The sequence below is a fragment of the Hemicordylus capensis genome, chromosome 1 (assembly GCF_027244095.1).
Source record: "Hemicordylus capensis ecotype Gifberg chromosome 1, rHemCap1.1.pri, whole genome shotgun sequence".
NCBI classification, from domain to species: Eukaryota; Metazoa; Chordata; class Lepidosauria; order Squamata; family Cordylidae; genus Hemicordylus; species Hemicordylus capensis.
Genome location: NC_069657.1, coordinates 368583273 through 368607965, shown reverse-complemented (window position 1 = coordinate 368607965; position 24693 = coordinate 368583273). Strand labels below are relative to the sequence as shown.

Sequence of the window (24693 nt, the reverse complement as noted above, 5' to 3'; positions counted from 1 at the left end):
TGTTTGTTTTCTGGGCTGTCCATGGTATCCTCAAATGTCTTCTCCAGCTTCGTTTCAAAGGCGGCACTTGCTGTTTGTTTTGGATTTTTTGACTTTTGCTCTTATTGCATTTGTTCTTAGTGCTTGTTCTTGTTAAGCCAGTATTAAACCATCTGTTTCTTTCTTCAAGTTGCCATTCTTAAGCTATTGTCAGGTCCTGGTGATGTTTGATTTTCCAGTTATATTGTGCAAATATTGATCATGCAGTGGCTTATTTTTCCATTTTCCTGCTTGGTTCTTGACTGAAAAATGCAAAAATAAGCTGCCGCCGCCGCCGCTTATTATTATTATTATTTCGATTTCTATACCACCCTTCCAAAAATGGCTCAGGGCAGTTTACACAGAGAAATAATAAATAAATAAGATGGATCCCTGCCCCCAAAGGGCTCACAATCTATAAGAAACACAAGATAGACACCAGCAACAGTCACTGGAGGCACTGTGCTGGGGGTGGATAGGGCTAGTTACTCTCCCCCTGCTAAATAAAGAGAATCACCACGTTAAAAGGTGCCTCTTTGCCAAGTTAGCAGGGGTTAGTCGTAGTCCCATTTTCTCACTGTGCTCCTTGACTTTCATTACTAGAGCTTGCAGATCATCTGCAATCTCAGCTATCAGAGTGGTGTCATCAGCGTAGCACAAATTATTTATGTTTCTTCCTCCAACTTTAAAACCATGCTCTTCTTCCAATCCAGCTTCTCTCAGTATATGTTCAGCATATATGTTGAATAACGAAGGAGAAAGTATACAGCCTTGTCTTACTCCTTTGCTGATCTGGAACCAGTCTGTTTCACCATTTTCCATTTGGACTATAGCTTCCTGTCCTTTGTATATGTTTCTCATGAGAACAATGAGATGTTCTGAGACAACCATTTTCCTAAGGATATTCCACAACTTGACATGGTCAATTCAATAGAAGGCTTTTCTGTAGTCAAAGCACATATTGACTTTTTAAAAATTCTTTGGCTGTCTCAATTATCTAGCATGCATCAGCAATGTCTCTTGTTCCTCAGCCTTTTCTGAAACCAGCTTGAATATCCAGCATATCCCTTTCCACGTAGGGCTCTAATATGCGTTGGATTATCCTAAGCATTATTTTGCTAGCATGTTAAATTAACAATATTGTGCGATGGTTTGCACGATCTGTTAAGTCTCCTTTCTTTGGTATGAGTATGATGGCTGACCTCTTTCAATCTGTTGGCCGCTGTGTCATTGTCCAGTTTGGTTAGAGCCTTGACTGATTCTTCCTCTGTTGCTTGCCATATTTCTGTAGCTATTCCATCAATTCCTGTAGTCTTCCGAATTGGTAATGACTGGAGTGCTGATATAACTTCATCTTCCTGTACTAGAGGTTCTTACAAGTAGGGAATATCTTCTAGAGTATCTTGGATGTTGATGTCCATGCTGTACAGATTTTCAGTATACTCCTTCACCTCTGTTTATATAATAAAGTTTATATAGGAAAGACTAAACTCCTGCCCAGCATATAAACATCTACCTGTGGGCCACTGAGTGGCAACAAGAGGGGACCAGCCCTTTCCAAATTTATTCACTGGCAAATCTGCACACAATGCCCCACTTTGGAAGAGTTGGAGGTAAAAGGGATGGGGAAAGAATCAATTCCTTTTGTGTTCTGTTCATCTCTCCTCTCTTGCCTGTCTCTGAACAGGAAGAGCAAAACAAGGTGGAGGGGCAGGGGCATCCAGGAAGCATTTCCCCCCTCACAAAACCCCTCTACACCAACCATTCCTTTTTTGCCCTTTCAAGCTAAGGCACTGTTGAGTGAGGCAAGAGAAAAACCACCAAGTGTACACAAGGGAAGCCATTTTCTCTTATCTAGGTGGTTCTTGTTACTCTTACATTTCCCATTTGTGTCAAGGTCACGAAAAGGGAGAATTCATTTTCTTGTTTACTCCTCTCCCTAACACAGACATCATCATCTTTGAGCTTGGAAATGGCCAAGAGCAGCCTTGCAAGAAGAAATCTCTTGTGTTGTGCATGCTACTCTATCTTCACCTCCTGACCCAGAAGGTCAGGAAGTCAAGGGTAGGGGTGTACCAAACCAGTTCGAATCAAACTGGGTTTGAACCGGCTCAGTTCGAACTGGATTGACCTCAAAAAAAAGGCAGCCAGTCCGAGTTCAAACCAGATGGGCTCAGTCCAATATGAACTGGTTTGACCTGGTTCAAGGGGCTCTGCTTGTAAAGGGGAATCCGGTGAGGAATCCTGCCTCTACGGGTGGCCAGGGGCAGCAAGAGGGCACATTATCAGCTTTGGCTCCTTTAACCATGCCAGCACTCCACCCCCACCCCCCAGCAGTGCAGGCTGCTGGTGGCCTGGTCCAGCATCTGCGCATATGTGGAGGCCGGAACTGGGCCGCAGCTGGGGGGGAAGCGCCGCTGGGACCAAAGCCAGTAAGGTGCCCTCTCACCACCCCAACACCCTGACCAGCTACCCTTAGAATCTTTTTAGAAGCAGGATTCCCCTTTTCATGTAACAGGGGAATCCCTCACCAGATTCCTCTTTACAAGCAGAGCCCCTCAAATTGGGTCAAACCGGAGTGAACCAGTTCGACTGAAGGGACCAGACCTCTGGCTGGTTTGACTGAACTGGCTCACAGACAAGTGGTTCAGTTCGAATTTGGTTCCTTCCAATTCCCCTGAAATTTGAACTGAACAGCCAAATCCGTTCTATGCACACCCCTAGTCAAGGGAAGAGGCACCCAGAAAAGTGCATGAAGGTGAGAATTCTCTCCTGTGCATTCCTCTATCTTTTCTGCCCTTGACCAAGAACCTGGTGCAGGCTGCTGCAGACGACACCCTTCAGGCGAGATGCTGGACTGGCTACCAGTTGCCAAACTCTAATGTAAGCACTCAATAGCTGCACTTCATTTCTGCACGCAAGAGCAATAAACTCCTTGGAAACCAGTAAGGTGAATCTCAAGTTATTTGGGAAAACAAACATACGCCTCTTAATGTTGAAGCTTCTTTAACACACATCTTATAAAGTAATCAGTTATTAAAGGCGGGGGGGGGGGAGAGGTACTTACCTTGGATATAGTATTTAGCCCCACTTGACAATCCAATTTTCCTAAAGCGGGTATCTGATGTTTTAACCTGGCATATGTTAGCTCCTGAACATTCTGGGTGCTTTGAATCAGTGATAGTAGAAAGCTGAATTTCATAAATGTAGATATCGCCATTTGTTCTAGTATCGCCGGAAGCATTGTATAGTCTGAAACAGAGCAAATTTCAGTTTAGAAAAAAACCATGTACAACTTGAATCATATTTAACACCAAGAAGAAAAGCTTCAGGATGATCTTGCTTAACTCAGTTTAAGTGCTGCCCATTCAAGATGGCTGTGTTATTCCAAGTGAAATGGCAGGTCCAGATCCATCCAACAAGTGGACCACCAGAACCCCTCTGCAACGAATCTATACGTTTTTGAAGTATCCTATATTCCCAAGTATATTATGCCATTAAAACCTAATGCTATTCAGGGGTATAGCAAGTTTGGAGTGAGCCCTGGGACAGGATGTGCAGGTGCCAGCCCACCCCCTTGCTGGGCAGCTGTGGTGGGTAATGCCCATCAGGATGAGAGTGCTTCTGACTGCCTGTGCTCAACTCCAACCCTGGGTCAGCCACTCTCCAGTGGAGCTGACATAGCCTGATGACATCCCTGAGCTGGCATGGTGACTGCCCTGATTCAAAGCGAGAACAGGCCTGCCTTAAAGGGGCCACAAGTTTGTTGCTGCTGAAAAATGCAGATCTCTAGGATGAACACACTTCTTGTGTGTGAGAAACAAAGAGGAGTACAAGTTATATAATTTTAAAGCAAAAGTAAGAGAAATGAAGTCAGTGCAAAGAAAGAAGAAACATGGCTGTATTTCTAGACAAAGATGAGATGAGCTGCAGAATGAGGAAAGGATAGATTTAAAAATGGAATAGAGTAGAGACCAACAAAAGGGCATCGCAATAATCAAGCCTGGATAAAAGTGTGAAAGGATTTTAGAATAAAACATTTTTCTTCAAGGGGGAAACCGAACATTTGAAAAATAGTGATAACATTATTTACGGAGGTCCTGCATCTGCAATGGAAAGATAAAGAAGCAAAACAGCTACATCCAAATTCCTAGCAATAGGAGTAGGGGAACACAGACAACATCGAGAGTTCAGGAACTAGGAAGATCCAAAGAAGCAGAAGGAGGAAAAATAAGAGTGAAACTAGATCTTCATTCAATTGCACACTTAAGAGGTATGTTCCCAATGGCAAGCAGCTCTTCTTTCACCAGACACAAACAACTCAATTATGACCGTGTAAGAGACAGGAAAGTTAGTTTCCCTCTGCCCTGTTTCCCCCCTCAAGACTGTCTCCTGCAAAAAAAAGTGGTTATTTGCTGCAAGCGGTGCTTTTGGAGAGGGGATTTTTGGCAGCAATGCTGTACAAGGGGAAAGCGCTAACCTCCTTTTACTGTATGTCACAGTTGCAATTAGCCATTTTCTGGTTCAAAGCATGCAACTGGATGAACATCTAGAAACCTAAGCAGCTCAGAGAAAACAAGAAGTCATCCAAGAGGACCCAGACAGCGTAGGGAGAAAGATTAATAATTGATTGCATTATGTCACTGAAAATAGGTTTTTCTGTATAAAACATACAGAAGTAGTGATAACACCAACAAAATGTACAAGAGGTCCAAGGGGAAACAGTAACAAAAGGTTTTACTTCACTGGTTTCAATGAAAGTTACACTGAACATGCCCCCCCAAAAAGGCCCTTTAAAAAATAATCTAGTTTGTCTGCCTCTCCCTTGCCTAAAACTTCACTCATCAACACATTTATATTCATGAACATGTCAACACAAAAATCATATTTAAGTATTTATACAAGTGTAATCATATAGTCAGTTTAGGTGCACACTCCAAAGTATGAATACAAAAACGAGTTGATTCATTAAGAGAGCTTACAGGGCACAATGAGGAACAGTTCTCCCTTCCCACCAGCAAAGCTTTTGTTTTTAACAAGACAACAAACCCTCCTCCTCAGATTCAACACACACACTGCTGCCCTGGAAGTCCTCATTCCTGAAGGGAGTGAAAGAAGGGTTGCTCAGAAGTTTTTCCATCTGGTTAATCTCTGCAGATCATTTTAAAAAACATTTTAAGAGGCTTTGTAATACATTTATTAATTAACATCTCTTCATACAGCAAGGAAGGACAATAAACCCAAGACAAGGAACAGAATGAAAAGCAAACAAAAATTGGGGCAAAAAGGAGAAGGGCCGATATACTGTAAGCAACTCAATGTCTTACTCAAGAACTACTTGCATATACAATAGACACACACAACCTATAAAACAGCGAACGGAATAATTGAAGAAAAGTGATTCGCACATAGTACTTCTAGTGTGCAGTGTGTTTTTGTTTTTAAAAAGTGAAACCACTTATTCATCCTTCTATTTGCGACCAGTTTTTGCTTTCATCCCATAGAAAACATTTCCTGTATCTTGTTATAAACCACAGTACTGAGAGTTTACTGTTTAACAATCAGATTATTAGTCAGTCACTAGGAACCAAGGGCAGCTGGGTTTTTGCAGCACTGCCATTTAGTAATCCTTTTCCTCAGAGTTTACTTACTTGTAATAAATGTCACCCAGACTGAAATTCCCCTTTGTCACTGGATTTATAATAGTGCCGTTCTTCATTTCTACTTCTTGCGGTTTCACTGCACAAGCAGCCCGGGTTTCCCATGTGATATAATAGGCACAGTTTTCTTCTTCAATTCTAACAGGACATATTGAGCAAAAGGTTCATCAGCAATAAGCATATATAGCTTTACAGTAGAGGCTGATGGATAAGAGGCAAGTTACAACTTATTTTTAGGGTATTTACTATATTTCTGTGAATGCAAGCATATAAGAATAATTATTTTTCTATGTGAACTGCTTTGGAAACTTGTTGGAAAGTGGCATATAAATATTAGTAATAGTAATACAAATCTGCCATGTGGTATTTCTCAAACTTTATAAAGTTGTGCCCCTTTAACAGGTTTTCTACCAACTTAAGAAATTGCATTGCATATATCCAAACTTCTACCTGTCCTACACCACAATCCCAACTCCAACTTCCAAAATAGCTAGGTCTGCAACAATTCCTTCTTTCCAGCAATCGAAGAGTGGATCAACTTCTAGAAAATCCAGTGTAATAGAAGATTACTATAAAACTACATGCAAAATGACTGCATCTTTCCCCCACGGATCCTGGTGTCCCACATCTAAGAGAGGTATCCTCTTGTTTCAGAAACAGAATTGTGCCATCGTGTTGAAACTTCAGTAGCACTAAGTAAAACATCATGATGTAAAGGACAACAGTTCTGCAGAAAGAGAAGCTTTCAGGAACTTCTGGAAAGATTTGTGCATGTTATGTTTTCTACAGTAGGGATGTGCATGAAGCGGTTCAGAGGTCTTTTTGTGGAGCACTGAACCGGTTTGAAGGTCTGGCAGTTCAGTACAGAGGGGTTACTTTTAAGGAGCGGGAAGGGTACTTCTACACACACCCATCCACTGCTTCCTCCCCCAACAGTGCTGTCTTTAAAATTGCTGGCATGGGGTGGCAGCGTACCCCTTCGCCGCCTCATCAGCATCAAACAAGTTCGACAGTGACCGGGGCGGCAAGGAGGTATGCTACCTCCCCACACCTGTGATTCTGAAGTCACTGCTGGCAGGGGAAACGTGGCAGGGTGTGTGCGCACTCACTCACAAAAGCACCATCCCTGATCCTTAAATGTAACCACCAACAACCCCCCCCCCCCCCCGGTGCCAAACCAGCCGTCTGCCAGTTCATGCACATCCCTAATCTACAGCTCTTGGTTGAGTGAAACCAACGGGCACACCAAGCCAAGAACTCTCTCACATTATAAGTGTCTGTTTCCAGAACTTAAAGTTGCAGAAGATTACTGTAAGTTTCAAACTATGGCAAACAAAGCTAGCCACAATAAAAATGTGTAGTAGGCCCAGGACAGAACCCTGTGGCATCCCAGTCAAAACTTTCCTTTGATGAGGAGCCTTTGTATGACCATGATTTCCAACCAGTTGCAAGTCCATCTAACGACAGCATCTAAACTAACTAAAATATCACGAGGAGCTTTGTCCAATACTTTGCTGAAACTGAAGTAAATTACTTCCACAGCATTCCCACAGTTCACTAAACTAGTAACCCTAGTTACTAGTTTAACTAGTAAGCCAAGTAAAAGTTTAGTCTTGCACAGTGCTGCACAACTCAAACGGATGCATCAGAACCAACCCCAACTTGGCGTGCAGGGGCTGAGGTCAATTTTTAGTACATTACTACATTAAAAGCAAAAATATTGTTACTTGTTCCCCCTGTCAAGGGACTCACGGTTTTAACTAAGGATAGTGGCCAGAAAATAGGTCTGGCTCAGTCAGTGGGGCCACCGGAGTGCCTGCCAGCCCCAAATACCAAGTCCTCTCCCTAAATTGTCTGCTTTCATGCTGCAGTCCTAGGCATACCCGCAGCACAGTACTTCCAGTGACTGTTGCTGGTGTCTATCTTATGTTTTGTTTTAGAATGTGAGCCCTTTGGGGACAGGGAGCCATCTTATTTATTTATTGTTTCTCTTTGTAAACCACCCTGAGCTATTTTTGGAAGGGTGGTATGGAAATCAAAATAATAATAATAATAATACTTACACATGGGAGTAAACCTCACTAGATACTACATGGAACGTATTTCTGAACAAACATGCATAGGATGGTGCTAAAAGGCAGTTTCCAGCTCCTGTGTTGATGCAGGATATTCCTAACTTGGGGACAATAAAGTAGTCCCTGCTGGATGGATCTAGCCTCCGGGACTTATATGGTGCAGGCCTCGTCTAGCAGATTTATTTCTGACAAATCCATGCTAGCTTCTCCTAATCACTACATAGTCATATCATACTTTATAATCTGCTCTAGTATCCTTCCTGGTATCAAAGTCAGACTAATCAATGTGTAGTTTTCCTAGATCCTCCTTGCTCAAGCTCAAGACAACATGAGCCTGCCTCCTGTCATGTGGCACCTCAGCCATTCTCCAGGATTTCCCAAAGATGATACAATTTGAAAGTACATCTCATGTGTTTTTATCCAAATGCTCTCCACTAAGATACTGTCGAGGGTTGACTTTCAATACATCACAGTGAGGGAGCTGCTCATCTACGTACGAAACTCTGACCCAGAATCAGATCATCTATGAAGGATTTAGCACCAGATTCCCCATGAACGTGTGGTGCACTATGGGCAAGACAGTACTCACCTACAATACCATCTTTGATATCTGTGCAGGTGTACATATTTTTGACATATGATGCTACTCTCCCTGTGTTTCTTTTTTTAAATCTTGTTTTATCCTTCTGTTGCTACATTCCAGGTCTGGGAGTCATCCCAAGTCTCTGTCATACCCCATCAAGTGATATTTACCTTCCTATTCCCAGAATATGGGAAACACATATATTGGGCAGCAATGATATAAGGTACTGAAAGGCATCATCTCATAATGCGCAGGAGATGGCAATGGCAAATCCCTCCTGTATTCTACCAAGAAAATAATATGGCTCCATCGTCACCAGGAGTCGACACAGACTCGACGGCACAACCTTTCCTTTCCTATACCAGGAATTCAAGCTCATAATTTCTCATGTTCAGTGCATAAGTGTATAGACATTGCGAGCCAATGGATATTATGCGTTCCAATGTGTCTGCTGCTATTCATTGTAGTGTTCCCTATGAAATCCTACAATTCTCCCAGTTTCTCCTGAAGAATCCAAGCCACGTTCTTTAGTTCCTGCTAATTCCAGTAACATGTGGAGGTGGCCCCTAGTATCCCACAAAAGGCCAGTCAATCTCTATACCTACCTACTGAACCTTGGCAGGCCAACTGTTTTCCCACATTTCAGTTCTATCACAGTTGTTGCTTTTTTGTTTCTCTGTGGACATTCATGACCATTGGAGTAACTGACAAGAATCTTATTATCTGAAAAAAGTCAAGGTGAATTAATAACTTTAACTTTAATTAAGCAGTAAATTAATAGATTAGCAACCCAAAAGCAACTCATGATTTTTTAAAAAATTATTTGAAGACCATTCAAGCCAGCTACTCTGGTGACAGTATTCACCAGATTGTCTAACTTTGAATTTGAAGCATTATCTTGGGCAAAGGGTATGGGTTCAATATAGCAAAAGCCCATGGTTTTATGCTTGGGTCATATGGTCAAACACAAAATATCAGTTTGTGTGTTTTGGTTTCAAAGAATAACAGTAATCCTAACCTAAGAGTAAAAATCAGCAATATTCAGAATAGTTGGTTTCCCATACATTACTAACACTTCTGCAAGTGTATTTATAACTGAGGAGAGCAGAAACCTATTGATTTGAATGGAATTGTGCTGCACTCCTTAATGCTGGTTATAGTTAGGACTTTCCATTTTTCAGTTTAAAATTCTAGCTTTTAAGAAGCTCTGAGATGCAATGTCAAGTTATATACAACAGGGATTTCAGATGTTTTTAAGAGTATTGGCCAGTTCAGATGTCACACAGAACCAAGGTTTATTGTAGCTTAGGTTTACTTTAACAGAGAGAATTGATCCCACTTCGTCTGTCTTACTGTATCTTCATTCATTTGGATCCTACCCACTCTCCTACCCTCCCATGGAAGTGCCAAGAAGCACCTGGCAAGGCTTTGTCAGCTCTCTCACCACTGGTCTGATTACAGAGGTGCAGATTCCAAATGCAAGCTCTTTTGGAAACACAGAAGCTACTATCAATCCCCTCTCCAGAGTGACCAAGCACAGTTAACCATTCCCTACCTACTCCAAGACTACCTGAAAGCAACGCTAATGCCTACTGGGGAAGCTGAGAGACAGACCAGGAGTCAGAAGGGGGAGTGAAGTAATGGAAGGACAGAATGAACCATTCTGTAAATAAGATCTGGGTTTAAACAGCAAGGTGGGGGGGTGCTCTGTTAGAAGGTGGAAGGCAGATAACCAGACGGTAACTGCACACCTGAGCAAAGCGGAGACACACTGACAGGACACACAGAAGAGGGAAGGAGCACAGAGAGGAGATTTTTATGTGGATGCAATGTTACCAGGGCAAGGGGGGAGATTTAATTGAAGGATTACCAGGCAGCGTTAGAGTGGGGTTGTCCAAAAGGTCTACAGAACTTTCCTTTCTACAAGAGCCTCCTTTTGAAAGGAGCAACAAGGCACCAGTGGGCTAGCCAGAAAAAGAAAAGACCCTTTCAGCCCCACTTGTTAGTAAATAGAATACAACAAGAGAGAGACATGTGTTGGGAAATTAATTTTTGCATGGCTTGTACTATTTTTTTTAATCGTTTCTGTGAGTGTGCTGATGCTGCACTTCAGATCTGGCAGTGAGTGGGATGCAAGTTGTGGGAGGGCGAAGAAAGGTGCTGGCATGTTTGACAGATGCAAGGCCAGATTTTCTTCCATGGACTATCATGGGGAAGAGTTTACTCCTAACACAAAATCAGCAGAATGCTAGACTGATGTGCATTCTGTTGTATTTTGCTTCAGGGTAAAAATCACAATAGGATGTCCCCTCTGCATTTATTGGCAGTGGCCTTTACCAAAAGCCTCTGATTTTAAAAAGGGGAACATGAGTCCTTTTCCATTACTTTTTTCTAGGCAAAGAATTGAGAGATTACCTAAGCAATTGCTAGGCAAACTAAACTTCAAGCCGACACCAGTGAGAAATACTTGAAGCCTAGAATATCTATGTTCCATGGCTGCTCTGTGCTAGCATCTTTGTGAGTGACAGCTCTCGGAGGAAAAGAGGCAAAGGGAAAAGTTTTCGCATTGCACCGGAGCCCAAAACTGTGGCTAAGGTTAAGTGTAGCTTAGATATTTTTATTTTTATGTTTTTACGCTAGTGTTTTAATTTAATTTTTTAAAATCAGATTTGTTTTTATATTTTTTAGCTCAATGTTTTAATGTGTCTTTTTTATAATCTTGTTTTTAAATTTTATTGTGAGCGGCCTTGGGATTTTCTTAATGAAAGGCGGGGTATAAGTTTAATAAATTAATAATAAATTAATAAATAAAAGATATACAAGCCAACTTCCAAACTGGGGCTCAGATCTTGATTAGACAGCCATGAACAAACCATGGTTAGTGTTATATCATAGTTTCAGCTGATAAAAGTAACCTAGCTTACTTCAAATAAACCCAAGTTCCATGTGACAAATAAACTGGCCTTAAAAGGTACATAGGCATATTAAAATGTACAATACTTTTCAGATTAAACATTTACTTAAAACTACAGCTAACAAATGGGAATAATTAACTACATTTCCTCCCCACCAGTGTTTCCTCTAAGGCGTGCGTGTGTGTACATGCTCACACATTTCTGATGACTCACTCTGAATGCATGTATCCGCACACTGCCACCCAGAACAAGACTCATTCCGCGCACAGATGAAAAGAGTTGGAGAGAACACTGCTCCCCACCCCCTTCGCGGCTCCAGAAAGCATACTATACCTGTTACATTCAGAGTCTGTGTGTGTACCAGTCCCAGAGCCTGTGCAACCCCATTGTGAGGTTTCCGGCAAACACTTGCACGTTCAGGGCAGCCAGGGGGGCCTTCATGGACTCTCTGACAGAGATTGATATAATAGCTATGAATCAGATTTAAAAAAAAAAAAAAAGAGGAGGAGCTTAGCACCGCAACTTGAACAGGCCTCATGTCAATTTAACATATGACTACATATTGCCACAGCTATGGGCTCTCCATGCTAAAAATTTAAAGTGCTGAACCAAGCTGAATACTGTAACCTGCATAAATTACACAAACTGAGAGCAAGTGTAGAAATGTATTGTATTTGTTCTCCATAATTTATTCTGGTTTTGCCAGTCATGAAGAGGGGCATGAATCTCAGCAGGCCACTGAAGCCATATCCTAAGCCTAGGAAGGTTATTCAGCAGCTTCTCTGGCTTCTGGGATTTCAGCAGGCCCATTGCCAGCAGACTTTGTAGCTCTTGCCGCTATCAAGATTGCTTCCAACTTGCTTTCTTTAAAATGGAGATGCTCAGGAAGCTGGTTTTGCATCCAAGACCAGACTCATAAATATCCTCGTTTCTGGCAATCGGGATGCTAAAGAATCAGCTATGAATTAAATGTTTATCTTATGTTCTTAAGATGTCAAGAATGTGGACTGCTTAACATTTATGCTAAATGCTGAAGACAAACACACGCTGAATATATCCCATAGATCATGTAATCCATATACATTACAGTATCTCCTACTCCAGAGTAAGATTCCTTATCCTAAAGTGCTTGTTTCAGAGTCAAGGAAACGGAGTGCCAATCATATCTAAAGCAATGGCAGCCACTTTTGGACAAGTATGCCACAAGGAAAGTACAAGACAGTATCATTCTAGTGCATGCCCAGCACCCCCACCTTCCCTTTATATTCTGTCAGATCATGGACCTTGCCACTCTTACTCAGGTTGTCTCATTCTGCATGTCATCGCCTGCATTACTTGTGGCATCCATACTGAAGATTCACTATGTATGTTCTAAAAGTATCCTCAGGAGGAGATATCTGAAGGAACATAGGAAGCTACCTTATACAGAGTCAGACCATTGGTCCATCTAGCTTAGAATTGTCAACCCAGACTGGCAGTGGCCTCTCCAATGTTACAGGCAGGAGTCTCTTTCAGCCCTATCTTGGAGATGCTGCCAGGGAGAGAACTTGGAACCTTCTGCATGCATGTGCTCTTCCTAGAGTGGCCCCATCCCCTAAAGGGAATATCTTACAGTGCTCTCACATGTAGTCTCCCATTCAAATGCAAACCAGGGCAGACCCTGCTTAGCAAAGGCATCAGCTCATGCTTGCTACCACAAGACCAGCTCTCCTTTCTTGTCTAGCTTTTAAGTTTCCAGAAGAACACCCAATAGCCTTCCAAGGCAGATTGTCCCATTGCTGAACTGCCTCTAGAACCTTTGAGTTTTTCCCCAATTTAATCTTCTTTCTGCTGAAGTTGGAGAACAGTTCTCTATTTCTCATGTAAACTGCCCTGAGCCATTTTTGGAAGGGCAGTATAGAAATCAAATAAATAAATAAATAATTTATCTGGGGACAATTGCCATTTCTTCTCATCTTTTTTTCTAAGATCCAGTCTTCCACTCTTTCATATACTATTTACTTTCTCTAACCCTTCACAGTTCTCCTCCAAATCCTCTCCAGCTCTACACACTCTTTGGGTCACACCAAAAACAGCACTCCAATGATAGCAGGCCATACTGAATAGCACTGGCACTTCTGGCCAATGTGTGCTCCTTTTCCAATTGGCAAACCACTCTAAGGTAATATTGAGGTACATGTTCATTGTGCATTATCTTTTTACAAGTGAATTTTGGCCCGTTGAATAACGGGCGCTAGTAACGGCGCTCCTGGCCCCCCGCCGCCATTCCCCCTCCCTCCGCCGTTCCCTCCCTACCTTTAAGGGCCAAATCGGCCCAGGCACTTGCCCCCGACAGGCCAGGGAGACGGAGACAGGGGGCGGAGCGGAGGCCATGTAACTTTAAAAAAAAAATTTACTCCCGCGGCCGACGCCGCCGACCGCCCACCCTCCCTCCCAGCTGCCGAGTCCCCCTTACCCTGGCCGACTGCTGTCGGCCGAAGACAGCCCATAATTTAAGAGGCAGAGAGGAGCTCGCAAGCAGAGCTCCTCTCTGTGCAAAGCCTCTTGCCGAACTGCCGCTTTGGGCGCAAGGGACGCAAGCGCCCAAAGCGGCAGTTCGGCAAGAGGCTTTGCACAGAGAGGAGCTCTGCTTGCGAGCTCCTCTCTGCCTCTTAAATTAAGGGCTGTCTTCGGCCGACAGCAGTCGGCCAGGGTAAGGGGGACTCGGCAGCTGGGAGGGAGGGTGGGCGGTCGGCGACGGCGGCCGCGGGAGTAAAATTTTTTTTAAGGTTACATGGCCTCCGCTCCGCCCCCGGCCTCCATCTATTTTGGCCGAGGCGGTGGCTCCGCCGCCGCCTCGGTCACTTTCCCTCCGCCTCTTCTCCGGCTTCTTCGGGGCGGCCGCTTCTGGCCGCCCAAGATGGCCGCGCGGGTGCCGGTGGTTGTGTCTCCCTTGCCCTGTTCTGCGCCTGCGCTTTGCGCAGGCGCAGAACAGGGCATGGAGGCACGGACACATGCTTGGTGCCCGTCCACGGACGGGCACCAAGCGTTTTATTAGAGAGGATTGAGACCTACATAGGACTAGAGAAGCCAGCTTGTCAACAGGAGCAGACTACCAATATCTGTGTACCTTAATCCCAATGTCAATGAGACACAGGCACATTTCACTTTTGCTAAACTCTGTTCCTTTCACAAGGCTGACACCCACTTGTGCAACATGGCCATTTGTCCTCCAACAACCAACAAAATTGGTGAGATTTCCATTGAACTGACTCACGAGCTGTCTTTGTCAGCAAAAGTCCATGATCCTGTGAGGGAGGAGAGCACTCTCAAGTCATATGTTTGGTGCTTTAAAACAAATTTGCACTCCATCTTCCTGGGCGGACAAACAATTTGTGTTTTCCATTCAAATGTTACAGCACAGCCATGTGTCTCACTCAGGAGCTGAGGCTTCGCATCACTGTCGTCACACTTGAAAATAATAGTAGATTGCCGCTGTGCAGTTACTGTAAGATAAAAGTGTACATCCATGTCCAACTTTTGTACCCCAACTATGATGGGACAAAACATTTTTTTAAAATACTTCAGTATGTTCCTAAATATGTGCTAAAGTGTTTTAACATAGAAGAGCATGGCTGGATGGTGTCCCTCTCTACCCTTAGTTTATGGCTTGTTTTTTTAACTATATAGGAAGGATGTTTATTCTCTCTCTCTCCATGCATTGCTGACATGTTTTTTAGCCTTGCTTACCATTTGCACAAAATCCCCACGCTCTGTCTCTTTTGAAGTCAGCAGTAGTAGGACACCAGGGGCGCTCTCCTTTTTCTGAAATGCATTTGTCATACCTTTTACCATTGTACTGGAAAGGGAAGACACAAGGCGTATCCATTTCAGTCACTGTAAAAGGAGACATCAGTAAAACTTACTGTGGATTACTCCTATGGAATATAAATACTTCAATCAATATAAATAAGTCTTTCACAGGCAGGCTATTACCAGTGACGTTTACTGTTAGGCAGTGACCCACAGGGACTAATACTGTGATTGGAGAACCGGTGACAGCAGTTTCTTGTATACAACTTACTTAGAAGGAATTGCAGTCATCCTATTATTTTAGGATTGCTCCAGATTTTTAGTTTCCCCCTGCTCACCTCATACATACTTTAGAAAAGAGTGCCAGAAACACATGGCTTCAGAATGCCCAGAAGCTCAGGGGGGAGTCTGTAACATACATCTTGCCAACCTCTGAAGGACAATCCTCAAGGAAACTCAACGGTTCAGTATCATGAATATGTGCACACCTGGAATTTTCTACCTCCTCCCTGGTTCCTATACGAAGCCAACAGGAACATCCTAAGCAGCCCTCTGGAGTTCCATAGCCTGGTGCACTACACTCCAGGGAAGTTCAATTTTGTTGTCTTAGAGGGAATTCCAAGGGCTACTTCAGTTTGGTTAGCCTTAGGCATGTTGCTTCATTCTCTAAGGACCTGCTTCTCCAAAGGACTGTTGTGAGGAAGGAAGGAAGGAAGGAAGGAAGGAAGGAAGGAAGGAAGGAAGGAAGGAAGGAAGGAACTAATGGAATCATGTCCTGTATTTTGGGCCTTGGGAGCTAGGTCAACTACAAATCTAATTAAGCTATGGTAGGGGGCTTAAGAGCCTTTCAAAAGATAAACTGAACATGATTTGTTAGCAGCAACTTTTAGAAAGCTTTACCTGTAGGACACACATCACCTCCCTTATACTGCATAATGACAGCTTCATCCTGATGCGAGTAGTCCATCTTCATTGACTTTAAGTTGCCGAACGAGACAGCATTGTTGCCAGAGACCAGGCATACTGCTGCACCTTTGCATTTTCCTTGGGGCACTTCTGCTGCATTAGAACACACCCCAATATGGTAAATCCCAGACTGAGAAGAAATCTGTGTGGACAGCAAACACCGCACCATTACTGAATTGTAAACAGGGCATATGAAAAATGCTAAACTGTCTCTATATGCTGAAGCCTATAGATATCTATCTATGGGTGGGGGGGATAAAAAAAATAAGCACAGTGAGGACTGCCATAGGTGAGATTGCCTGCTGTTTATGAACAGATAATGGCCTCAGTTTCAAGTTAGCAGTACATCTTTAAATTACATGGTGCTGAAGCTATTCGCATATTGACACAAGGCAGCAACATTCTCTTGCGCAGTTCCCATGTAGCCACTCCTCACAAAGACAAATACTCCTGAGGTTTCCACTGCATTTTCCTACTCTGTTTAGAAAAGGAGGGAGGTGTACTAACATGGGATTTCCATCCTGGAAGAATTAAGCTTACTAGTTCATACTGAGAGACCTGGGGACAGACTTCAGGAAATACCAATCTAGCATTTGAACTTCCAGTATTAGTTCAGAATACAGATCTGTTCAGGTCTAAATGCAAACTAGGCAGATGAAGAGGTGCAATTCTGGTGACAGATAGCACTCATTACGAACAGTCAAGTGAGGTTAAGTGGAGTGGTCACCAAGGTTGTCAAAATGTGGCACTCTTAACTGGAGACTGAACCTAGGACTCTCTCTCTCTGCATGCAGAGCTTGCGTTCTATCTCTGACCTATGGCCATATAGCTCGGCATGAAGCTCCAACTCACTTTCCCTTTTCTATGACAGGAAAGAGATGCAACTCCCCTACTTGACACAGCAGCTACTACATGCACAACATCACCTTGTTAGTCAGTCTAGAGAGACTAGTTAGGTTGAAAGCATAGTGTAACTGCTCATCAGTCACCGAGCAGCCCAAAACGTCCACTTTATCAGGGCATACAACTGGAGTACTCCATTCAAATATGTATGTGCAGGCAGAGTACTGGATCATTTCTGGCTTCCCCTGTTACCAAAACACAAGCAAAGGAACAGAAAATGGTTTAGGGCTGACTTTCAGTTGCCTACATGAAGGTGGTTAAGAGTTAGAATTAACAGCTGCCATCTCTAGAAATTAAGTGTACCTTGGAGTCAGGAACTCCCACAAAATTGTGTTAATGTATATTCTGTTTAGCTTTCACCGCTTTATGCCTTCCAATTCACAAACAAGTCTTGTTTTCGTTATCTGGATGAAGACACTTGATAAGGAAAGATGCTTTATAGCATCTGAATAACCAATAAGAAGTTGGTCCATATTTGATGTTATAGATCAGGGATGGCCAATCCAAGGCTTTTCAGCTGTTGCTCGATGGCAACTCCCATCATTCCCAGCCACAATGACAAATAACCAGAAATGATTGTAATTGTAATTTAATAGCTGGGGAGTTCTGACTAGAGGACCTCTCATGTTACCCAAATAGCTTTACTGCTGTTACAGCATGGCTTCTTCCAACTGGAACTCTAGTAGCCCAGGAACACCAAGATCATGTGGGATGAGACAACAGCGCTACTGTTCACACTTAGGAGGTGGAACATCAAAAAGGGAGCAGGAGTGTACAGCAAATATTAATGTCTTCTGCGATCATGGGATGTAGATGTTTGAATGGAAGCTGTTGCTTCAGAAACTGTGCTTTTGCACTGGATACCAGCAGTGTATCCTTTGAGAAGATTTTCAGTTCTCTCCTTCTAACTTGCTATGCCATGCTCCCTTCTCCCAAATCGTCATACACTTTTCCATGTCTTGGCTAAAGTTGAAAATAATGAAATACTTGTAAAACTCAGTTTTGCACCATTCAGGTTGCCAAATGTTTGTTTTCCATAACAGTTCTGTTTGCAGGATTGGAGTCCACATTCAAACCTGGCTATGGGGTCTAAGTTACAACCTACAATGGCACAAGTTGAGGTCTTCCATTCATAAACTAATTAATGCCTTCCATTGCAGGCCATTGATAGAAGGCACTGGTCAGATTGGCAAGTCTATTATTTAGATGGAGTAGCAATCCAAGATGGACTTCTGCAACATATACATTACTACTTTTCCATCAGCAAGAATTAGCAATGGATAGGATAAGTACCTGAAAAATGAGGGGAAACTTTCCCAAGAAAAGTTTGTAATAGACTATTGTTCTTTGATTACTTTCTTTTCAAATTCCTTTTCAGAAGGATAAAGGTTCCCTCCAGGCTTGGCAGCAATATAAAACAAATTGATGCTTACCAGATTTGTTCCTTGGTTACAATGAAACACAATGAGAGAGGAATAGTTGAGACTTTTATCTTCCGGACAAGTGGTGGTACTGTTGAACACAATATAAACCTCTTTCTTTTCATGGTTGAGTTTAGGAGGTGCAGTGATGCGGCCAATATCCTACATTAAAAACAAAATACACTTTGCTATGATACTTTAAACAGACCATTGGCCTGATTTTTCAAGCAAGTTGAACAAGTGTCAGTGAACTCAGAGGAATGCCTAGAAGTCCTGCACAAGGGATAAGGGGGCAAGGGATGGCTTAATGTCCTACAGGAATGGTTGAAGCTGAAAACTAAGGGAGATCAGCTGGAAGGAAAGAGAAACATTTTTCAGTTTTTAACAGGAGCCATCTGTTAGAAGAGTGTGTCAGGAGCCATCCTTCCTCTCAACCTGGACACTGTTCTTTGCTCAGGTGATGCTTTGACTGAGTCCGGGACAGCCAGAACCTCAGCAGACATCAGGTGTACAGCAATGGAGTCTGTTCCAGGGTGGAAAATCTAAATGTGGGAGTCTGCTCCTACTAAAGCTGTATACACATTTATTCAAATATCCCAAAGCTGCCTTAAAGATTGAAATAATGGACATCAGATGTAAATCTGTTCAAAGAAAAACAAGTATGGACCCACAACAAAATGTTGCAGTCTCTCTCTGGTGTGCATGTGTTATTTGAGCCTGTGGCTGAAAAAACAAGCATTAGCAAAGACAGAAGAGTCTATTCTAATTTGGATCTTACTCATATGCCTTCCCCCCACCCCAGATTTCAGGGGTGTCTTTTGCGGGGTGGGGCAGACAGTAATGCTCAATCCGTCTCCATATATATAGCCCTAGAATTTCACAAGGTTTTTTTTCCCAATTAGAGCAGTATTCACATAGTAACATAATGGCTGGTGAGGGGTCAGTTTAATATTTCCATCAGTATTTGCTGAGGTTGCAGGGAGGAAAAGAGATTGTGGAATAGACTGCATCTAATGGTCAATGTTAGTTTATTGTGGAACTCCACCCCCCTGCCCTCTGTTCCGTAGGAGAGAGTGCTTGTGCTCTCCCCGCCGCCCACACACAGTTTTTAGGTTACCGGGGGGTGGGGTGGTTAACCTCCCACACCAAGAGTTTAAGTGTGTCAAACCCCTTCCCAGTCACAGAAACACAAAGCTGTGAAATGGCTGATGAGGGGGGAAAGGTTTTACACACCTTTCCCCCTCAGAAGCAGAAGGGATTGTGACTGTCTTGAAGTATTCTTCAAGCTGAGAAAATTCCCACTCTTTTGTTCCAGCCCTCCTTTTTCCATGCCTTGCCTACAAATTCCATTAGTTCTGTTCACCTGGTGGTCTGTTAAGTGCCCTCTGAATCCACAAACATTCTGAAGATTAGGGTAGGGTGGGGCCCTTAGTTCCCCCTGCCCCGCCCTTCAGATTATGAGAAACTAATGTATCTGTGGTTACACCGAGTCTGACAGTGCCTCCCCCTTGCCCACAGATGCTCTAGTTATGTGCCCATACGGACATTTTCAGCTCTTTCAGAAATGGCTATGATATATACAGTAAGTAATGCAGAATCCAATGGCAGAGTTCTTGAGCTGTAGTGTGTCAAGTTATAGACAGGATATAAAATGTTTGAAGGCTCCTTCAATATTAAAGAGATCTGTGCTCATCAAGAACACACACACCCCCGAGGAAGAAATGGAGCATTGGTTCACTTACCGTGAAGGCTTCTGGTTGCTGCGGTCAAGGACATCTCAATGGGTTATTCCCCTCATGTGCTCCCGGGCAGGACTATGTTAATTAGCTGGAAAACAGAACAGTCTAGAGCCTGAGGGGGATGACCCCCGCCCAGTTCTTACAGGCCAAGTTAGGAAGGAGATCTTGACCTATTGGTTAGATGCAGAAACCAGCACAGTCTAAGTTTATGAGGAAGATCCATACTAGATTGAAGAAGGGCAGCATCTATTAACTAATGACTAATGGCATTGGGTCCTATGTTCCTGTGAAGGAATGACCCAAGGAATGACCGCCCCGGTGCAGAACAAGAGCAAATATCAGGGTGGGCCAAGAAGTCCTTGTCCGCAGCAACCAGAAGAAGCCTGGTAAGTGAACCAATGCTCCATTCTCGGTTGCTGCGATCAAGGCCATCTCAATGGGACATACCCAAGCTGGTGCGTCTCGAGGGAGGAAGTGCTCTTGACTACTCCTGGAGGAGCACACCCTGAAGGACACGTCAGCCAAAGGCCACCTGGGCCAAGGCGTAAATGTCCATCTTATAATGGCAAGTGTAGGTGGATGGGTTTTTCCATGTTGCAGCCTTACAGATTTCTCGAACTGGTTCATTGGTTGAGAATGTGGCTGAGGCCACCGCCACCATTGTAGAATGGGCCATTATTTTCGCTGGAAGCAGGATCTTTTGGGTCTCATATGTCAGGCTTATACACACCCAGATCCACCTGGCAATGGCCGTAGAAGTCACCGCCTTGCCTGTAGAGGCTGGGAGGTAAAAAGAAAAAGAAAATGGAGCCTGTTTTGCAGAATGAAGCTGACCTGTTGATGTATGTTTTTAGGCAGCAACGGACATCCAACTTATGCCACAGTTTCTCCTGAGGTTGTTTACGATGTGGACAAAAGGAAGGTAGGAATACGTCCTGAAATTGGTGAAATTCAGACAAAAACCTTTGACCTGATAAAGGGGTCTGGGATCAGGCGAACGGAGTCTTCTGCAAAGGTGAAGCCCTGTGAATTGACAGGACCCTCAGCTCCGACACACATCTTGCGGACATAATGGCAACTAAAAAAGCCAGTTTCAACGACAGCAGTCTCAATGGAATCGACTTGGTGGGTTCAAATGGAACGTGTTGAAGGACCCTCAGGACAACATTTAGATTCCAAGATGGGAATCAGTGAAATGTAGGAGAAGACAGTAGGGTTGCCCCCCACAAGAACCGTTTAAGGAGGGGGTGGGCGATGCTAGACCTTGTGGATAGGCCTGAGATAAGACTCATCAGGGAAGCTGCCTGCCTTTTCAGGGTGTTGGGTTGTAAGCCCTTGTCAAGGCCTTCTTGAAGGAATTGTAAGAGATAGTAAATAGTCGCTTGACCACTGGGAACGGAGTGGCGAGCCGACCAGTGTAGGAATGCCCTCCAGGTGCATTGGTAGACTCTATTCATGGATGCTCTATGTGAAGCGAGGATCATGGCGGCAACCTTATCGGAGACACCCTTGCTCTTCAGGACCCTCCGTTCAGTCTCCATGCAGCTAGCCAAAACTAACCAGGATTGGGATGGTTCACTGGTCCCTGCGACAGGAGGTCCGGGACGATTGGGAGGAACCACGGTTCTGCGGTGTTGAGGTGTAGGAGTTCTGCGAACCAGTGCTGACGTGGCCAATACAGGGCCGCCAGGATCACCTCTGCTTGGAGGATCTTGATGCGTCGGAGTACGCAAGAGAGGAGCAAAGTTGGTGGGAAGGCATATAGAACTCCCTCTGGCCAGATTGCTGACAGCGCGACGGAGTCCTCCGCGGTTCTGCATGGGAATCTGGACAGGAACCTTGGAAGCTTGGTGTTGTACGGTGTCGCAAAGAGATCGACTAATGGCCTCTCCCACCTGCGTGCCAGCTGGCCCAAGATGTCTGGATTTAGGGACTATTCACCTGGGAGTAGATCCTTCCTGCTGAGCCAGTCGGCTAAGCAATTCAGATCCCTTTGACATGATGGGCTGAGAGGGAGGATAGATGTCTCTCTGCCCACATCATCAGGAGGGTTGCTTCCCTGTGCAGGGACTTGGAGCAGTTACCCCCATGCCTGTTCATGTGGGCCTTCATGGTAGTATTGTCCATCTTTATCAGGACATCCTGACCCTGTAATGATTGCTGGAAGGCGAGAAGAGCGAGGCGGATGGCCCTCAGCTCCAGTCAGTTGATTGTTGTTTTTTCTGTGGATGACCATTTCCCTTGAGTCGAGAGCTGTTGACAGTGGGCTCCCCAGCCCCTGGTGCTGGCATCCGTTGTGACAATAATTTTTGGATAATCCACATATCTTTTGCCTTTCAGCAGATTTAGGGGTGATAGCCACCAGCGTAGTGACTAGCGGACGTGAAGCAGAAGTGAGAGGAGCTGTTTCTTTTATGCAATCACAGATTGATAGGGCAGGAGGAACCATTATAGTTCCTTGAGATGGAACCTGGCCTATGGTACTGCCTCCAGGGTGGTGACCATTAGCCCCAGGATCCTTGCTAGTGACATCAGTGGTACTGTCGGTGGGGCAAGTGCCCGACTGATCTCTGAAAAGATTAGGTCAAAACTGTCCTGTGGTAGATAGCGTCAGTTGCATTGAGTGGGGACGTGGCGTACCCACTTGTTTATGTACTTCAGGTCTAGTACCACTCTTTTGGATCTGTCCCTTTTGGGGACAGTAAACAGAACAGAATTAATGCCCCCCCCTTACTTGATTGGGAGGAACGAGTTCCACAGCCTCTATGTCCATGAGAAGTTGAATGGCGTGGCTTAGCTCTGTATGCTTGGAAATAGAGTGGGAGCGTGGTGTAGGGATGAACCTGGAGGAGGGAAGGTTGTTTAGTTCTATTCTATAACCATGTTCTATCAGGCTTAAGACCCATTTGTCCAAACTGGACTGCTCCCAGGCATGGAAGAAGCCTGCGAGGTGGCTCCACCGGACCGCATGGTCGCAGTCATAATTGCTGCTTTGGTTGCTTCAGCTGGAGAAGCTTTGCCTATTTCTTGTGGTCCTGGCTGGAAAGCACTGGCGGTTCCATGCCCCACTTTGAGGCCTGAAGTCTCTGTCTGGGGACCTGAAGAAGGGACGAAAGGGGCAAAAGGACTGAAAAGGCCTTTTGAAATTTGGTTTTTCTTGCTTGCGTGGGGCTGAAGGCATCACTTTTCATTTGTCCTTAGACTCTACAAGGACATCCTTGAGAGCTGCCTCCCCAAAAGGTTTTGTGCTTTCATAGGGCACTACCGTTAAATTGGTCTTGGAAGTGGAATCAGCTTGCCAGCTCTTTAGCCATAAATGGCGTCTCCCTACTACTGCTGTGGCTGAGGCCCTCGAGGAGAACCTGATGGTGTCTAAAGTGGCATCTGACACAAAAACTTGCGCTTTTGAAGTTTCACAAGCTGTTGACGGAGGCGTACTGGATCCAAAGGGGTATCGTTGAGGAGATCATCTAGCCAAAGTTGACTGGCTCTTGCTGCCATGGATGTGGCTGTGGAAGCCCGAGTAGCAAGTGATGAAGTGTCATGCACCCTCTTCATAGCGATCTCAGCCCTTTTGTCTGAAGAGTCCTTTAGGGACACCTCACTATCCCTGGGGATCAGGGAGCCAGACACAAACTGTGCCATCTGTGCTTGGTGTTTTGAGAAGGTTTGAAGGTTCCTGCTGGAACGAATAGAAGAGAGATGCTGCCGCCATAGATTTCCTATTTAGTGCAGGGAGAGACCATTTCTCCTTAATAGTTTCAGTAAAGCAGTCTGGCAATGGGAGGAGCATATCTTTAGGCTTAGCCTTAGGAAAGACCCTGTAGAAGTAGGAGCAGAGTCTGCCATAATCTTAGACTGCAAACCTATGGTTGTTCGTACTTTTGTCATTAGAGGATTAAAATCCTCAGGTACAAATAGGCGTTGAGACACGTTAGATGAATCAGGGCCCTCTCCCCACCAACCACTCTCCCTCTTCTCTGTCAAAGTTGGTTCCCATATCCTGAACATCCTTGCCCATACCCACATGTTCCCCTTCAAGGTCACAATTTAGGCCACTAGGAGTCTTCCCTGGCTTGTGGTGGCCAGTTGCCTCACATTCAGCAGGGTAGGGTCCCCAGCATCAGAGCCTGACTGCTCCAAGGAGTGGCCCTGCATGGCACTTAAAACCAGAGTCTTTGTTTTCTTAACAGAAGACTTCTTAATATGTTTCTTCTTTCATTTAGCTTTTTTGGGAGAAGGGGAGGGAGAATTTGAAGAGGAGTCCCCTGATGAGGATGACTCACGCTTACGCCTCTTAGATTTTTTTAATTCCTCCCGTTGGGATTCAGCTGCAAAACTGTCTCTACTATGGCATTTTTAAACCACGCTTGCCATTATGGTGATACTGATTTGGGCAAGCTGGTAGATTGGGCGGGGGGGCTAGAGGAACACCCCCCCCCCCCCCGGGCAGAGCTCACTGCAGTCACTGGTATGGATCCTGAAGAGGCCTCCTCTGTAGCGCCCTTGCTTTTGGCGGCCTTTCGCCCATGCCCCACCATTTTGGTTAGACGGAAAACCTTTTACTGCCTCCTTAATGGCCGCCTCCGATATTGCCCTGATCTCTGTCTGTGTCTGTGGG

At 44.4% G+C, this 24693-nt stretch overlaps 1 protein-coding gene across 1 annotated transcript in view; it reads right to left on the bottom strand.

Annotated features, from left to right (window-relative positions):
• Positions 1-24693, bottom strand: part of IGF2R (insulin like growth factor 2 receptor) — a 138276-nt gene that overhangs the window by 5728 nt on the left and 107855 nt on the right. Inside the window, exons 36-44 of the mRNA XM_053294828.1 lie at positions 18346-18495; positions 16936-17097; positions 15944-16151; positions 14981-15127; positions 14508-14736; positions 11585-11721; positions 8942-9059; positions 5670-5816; positions 3086-3270 (exon numbers count right to left, since the gene is read on the bottom strand). Coding sequence (XP_053150803.1) covers positions 3086-3270; positions 5670-5816; positions 8942-9059; positions 11585-11721; positions 14508-14736; positions 14981-15127; positions 15944-16151; positions 16936-17097; positions 18346-18495 — 1483 coding nt within the window. The remainder of the gene's footprint in view (positions 1-3085; positions 3271-5669; positions 5817-8941; positions 9060-11584; positions 11722-14507; positions 14737-14980; positions 15128-15943; positions 16152-16935; positions 17098-18345; positions 18496-24693) is intronic.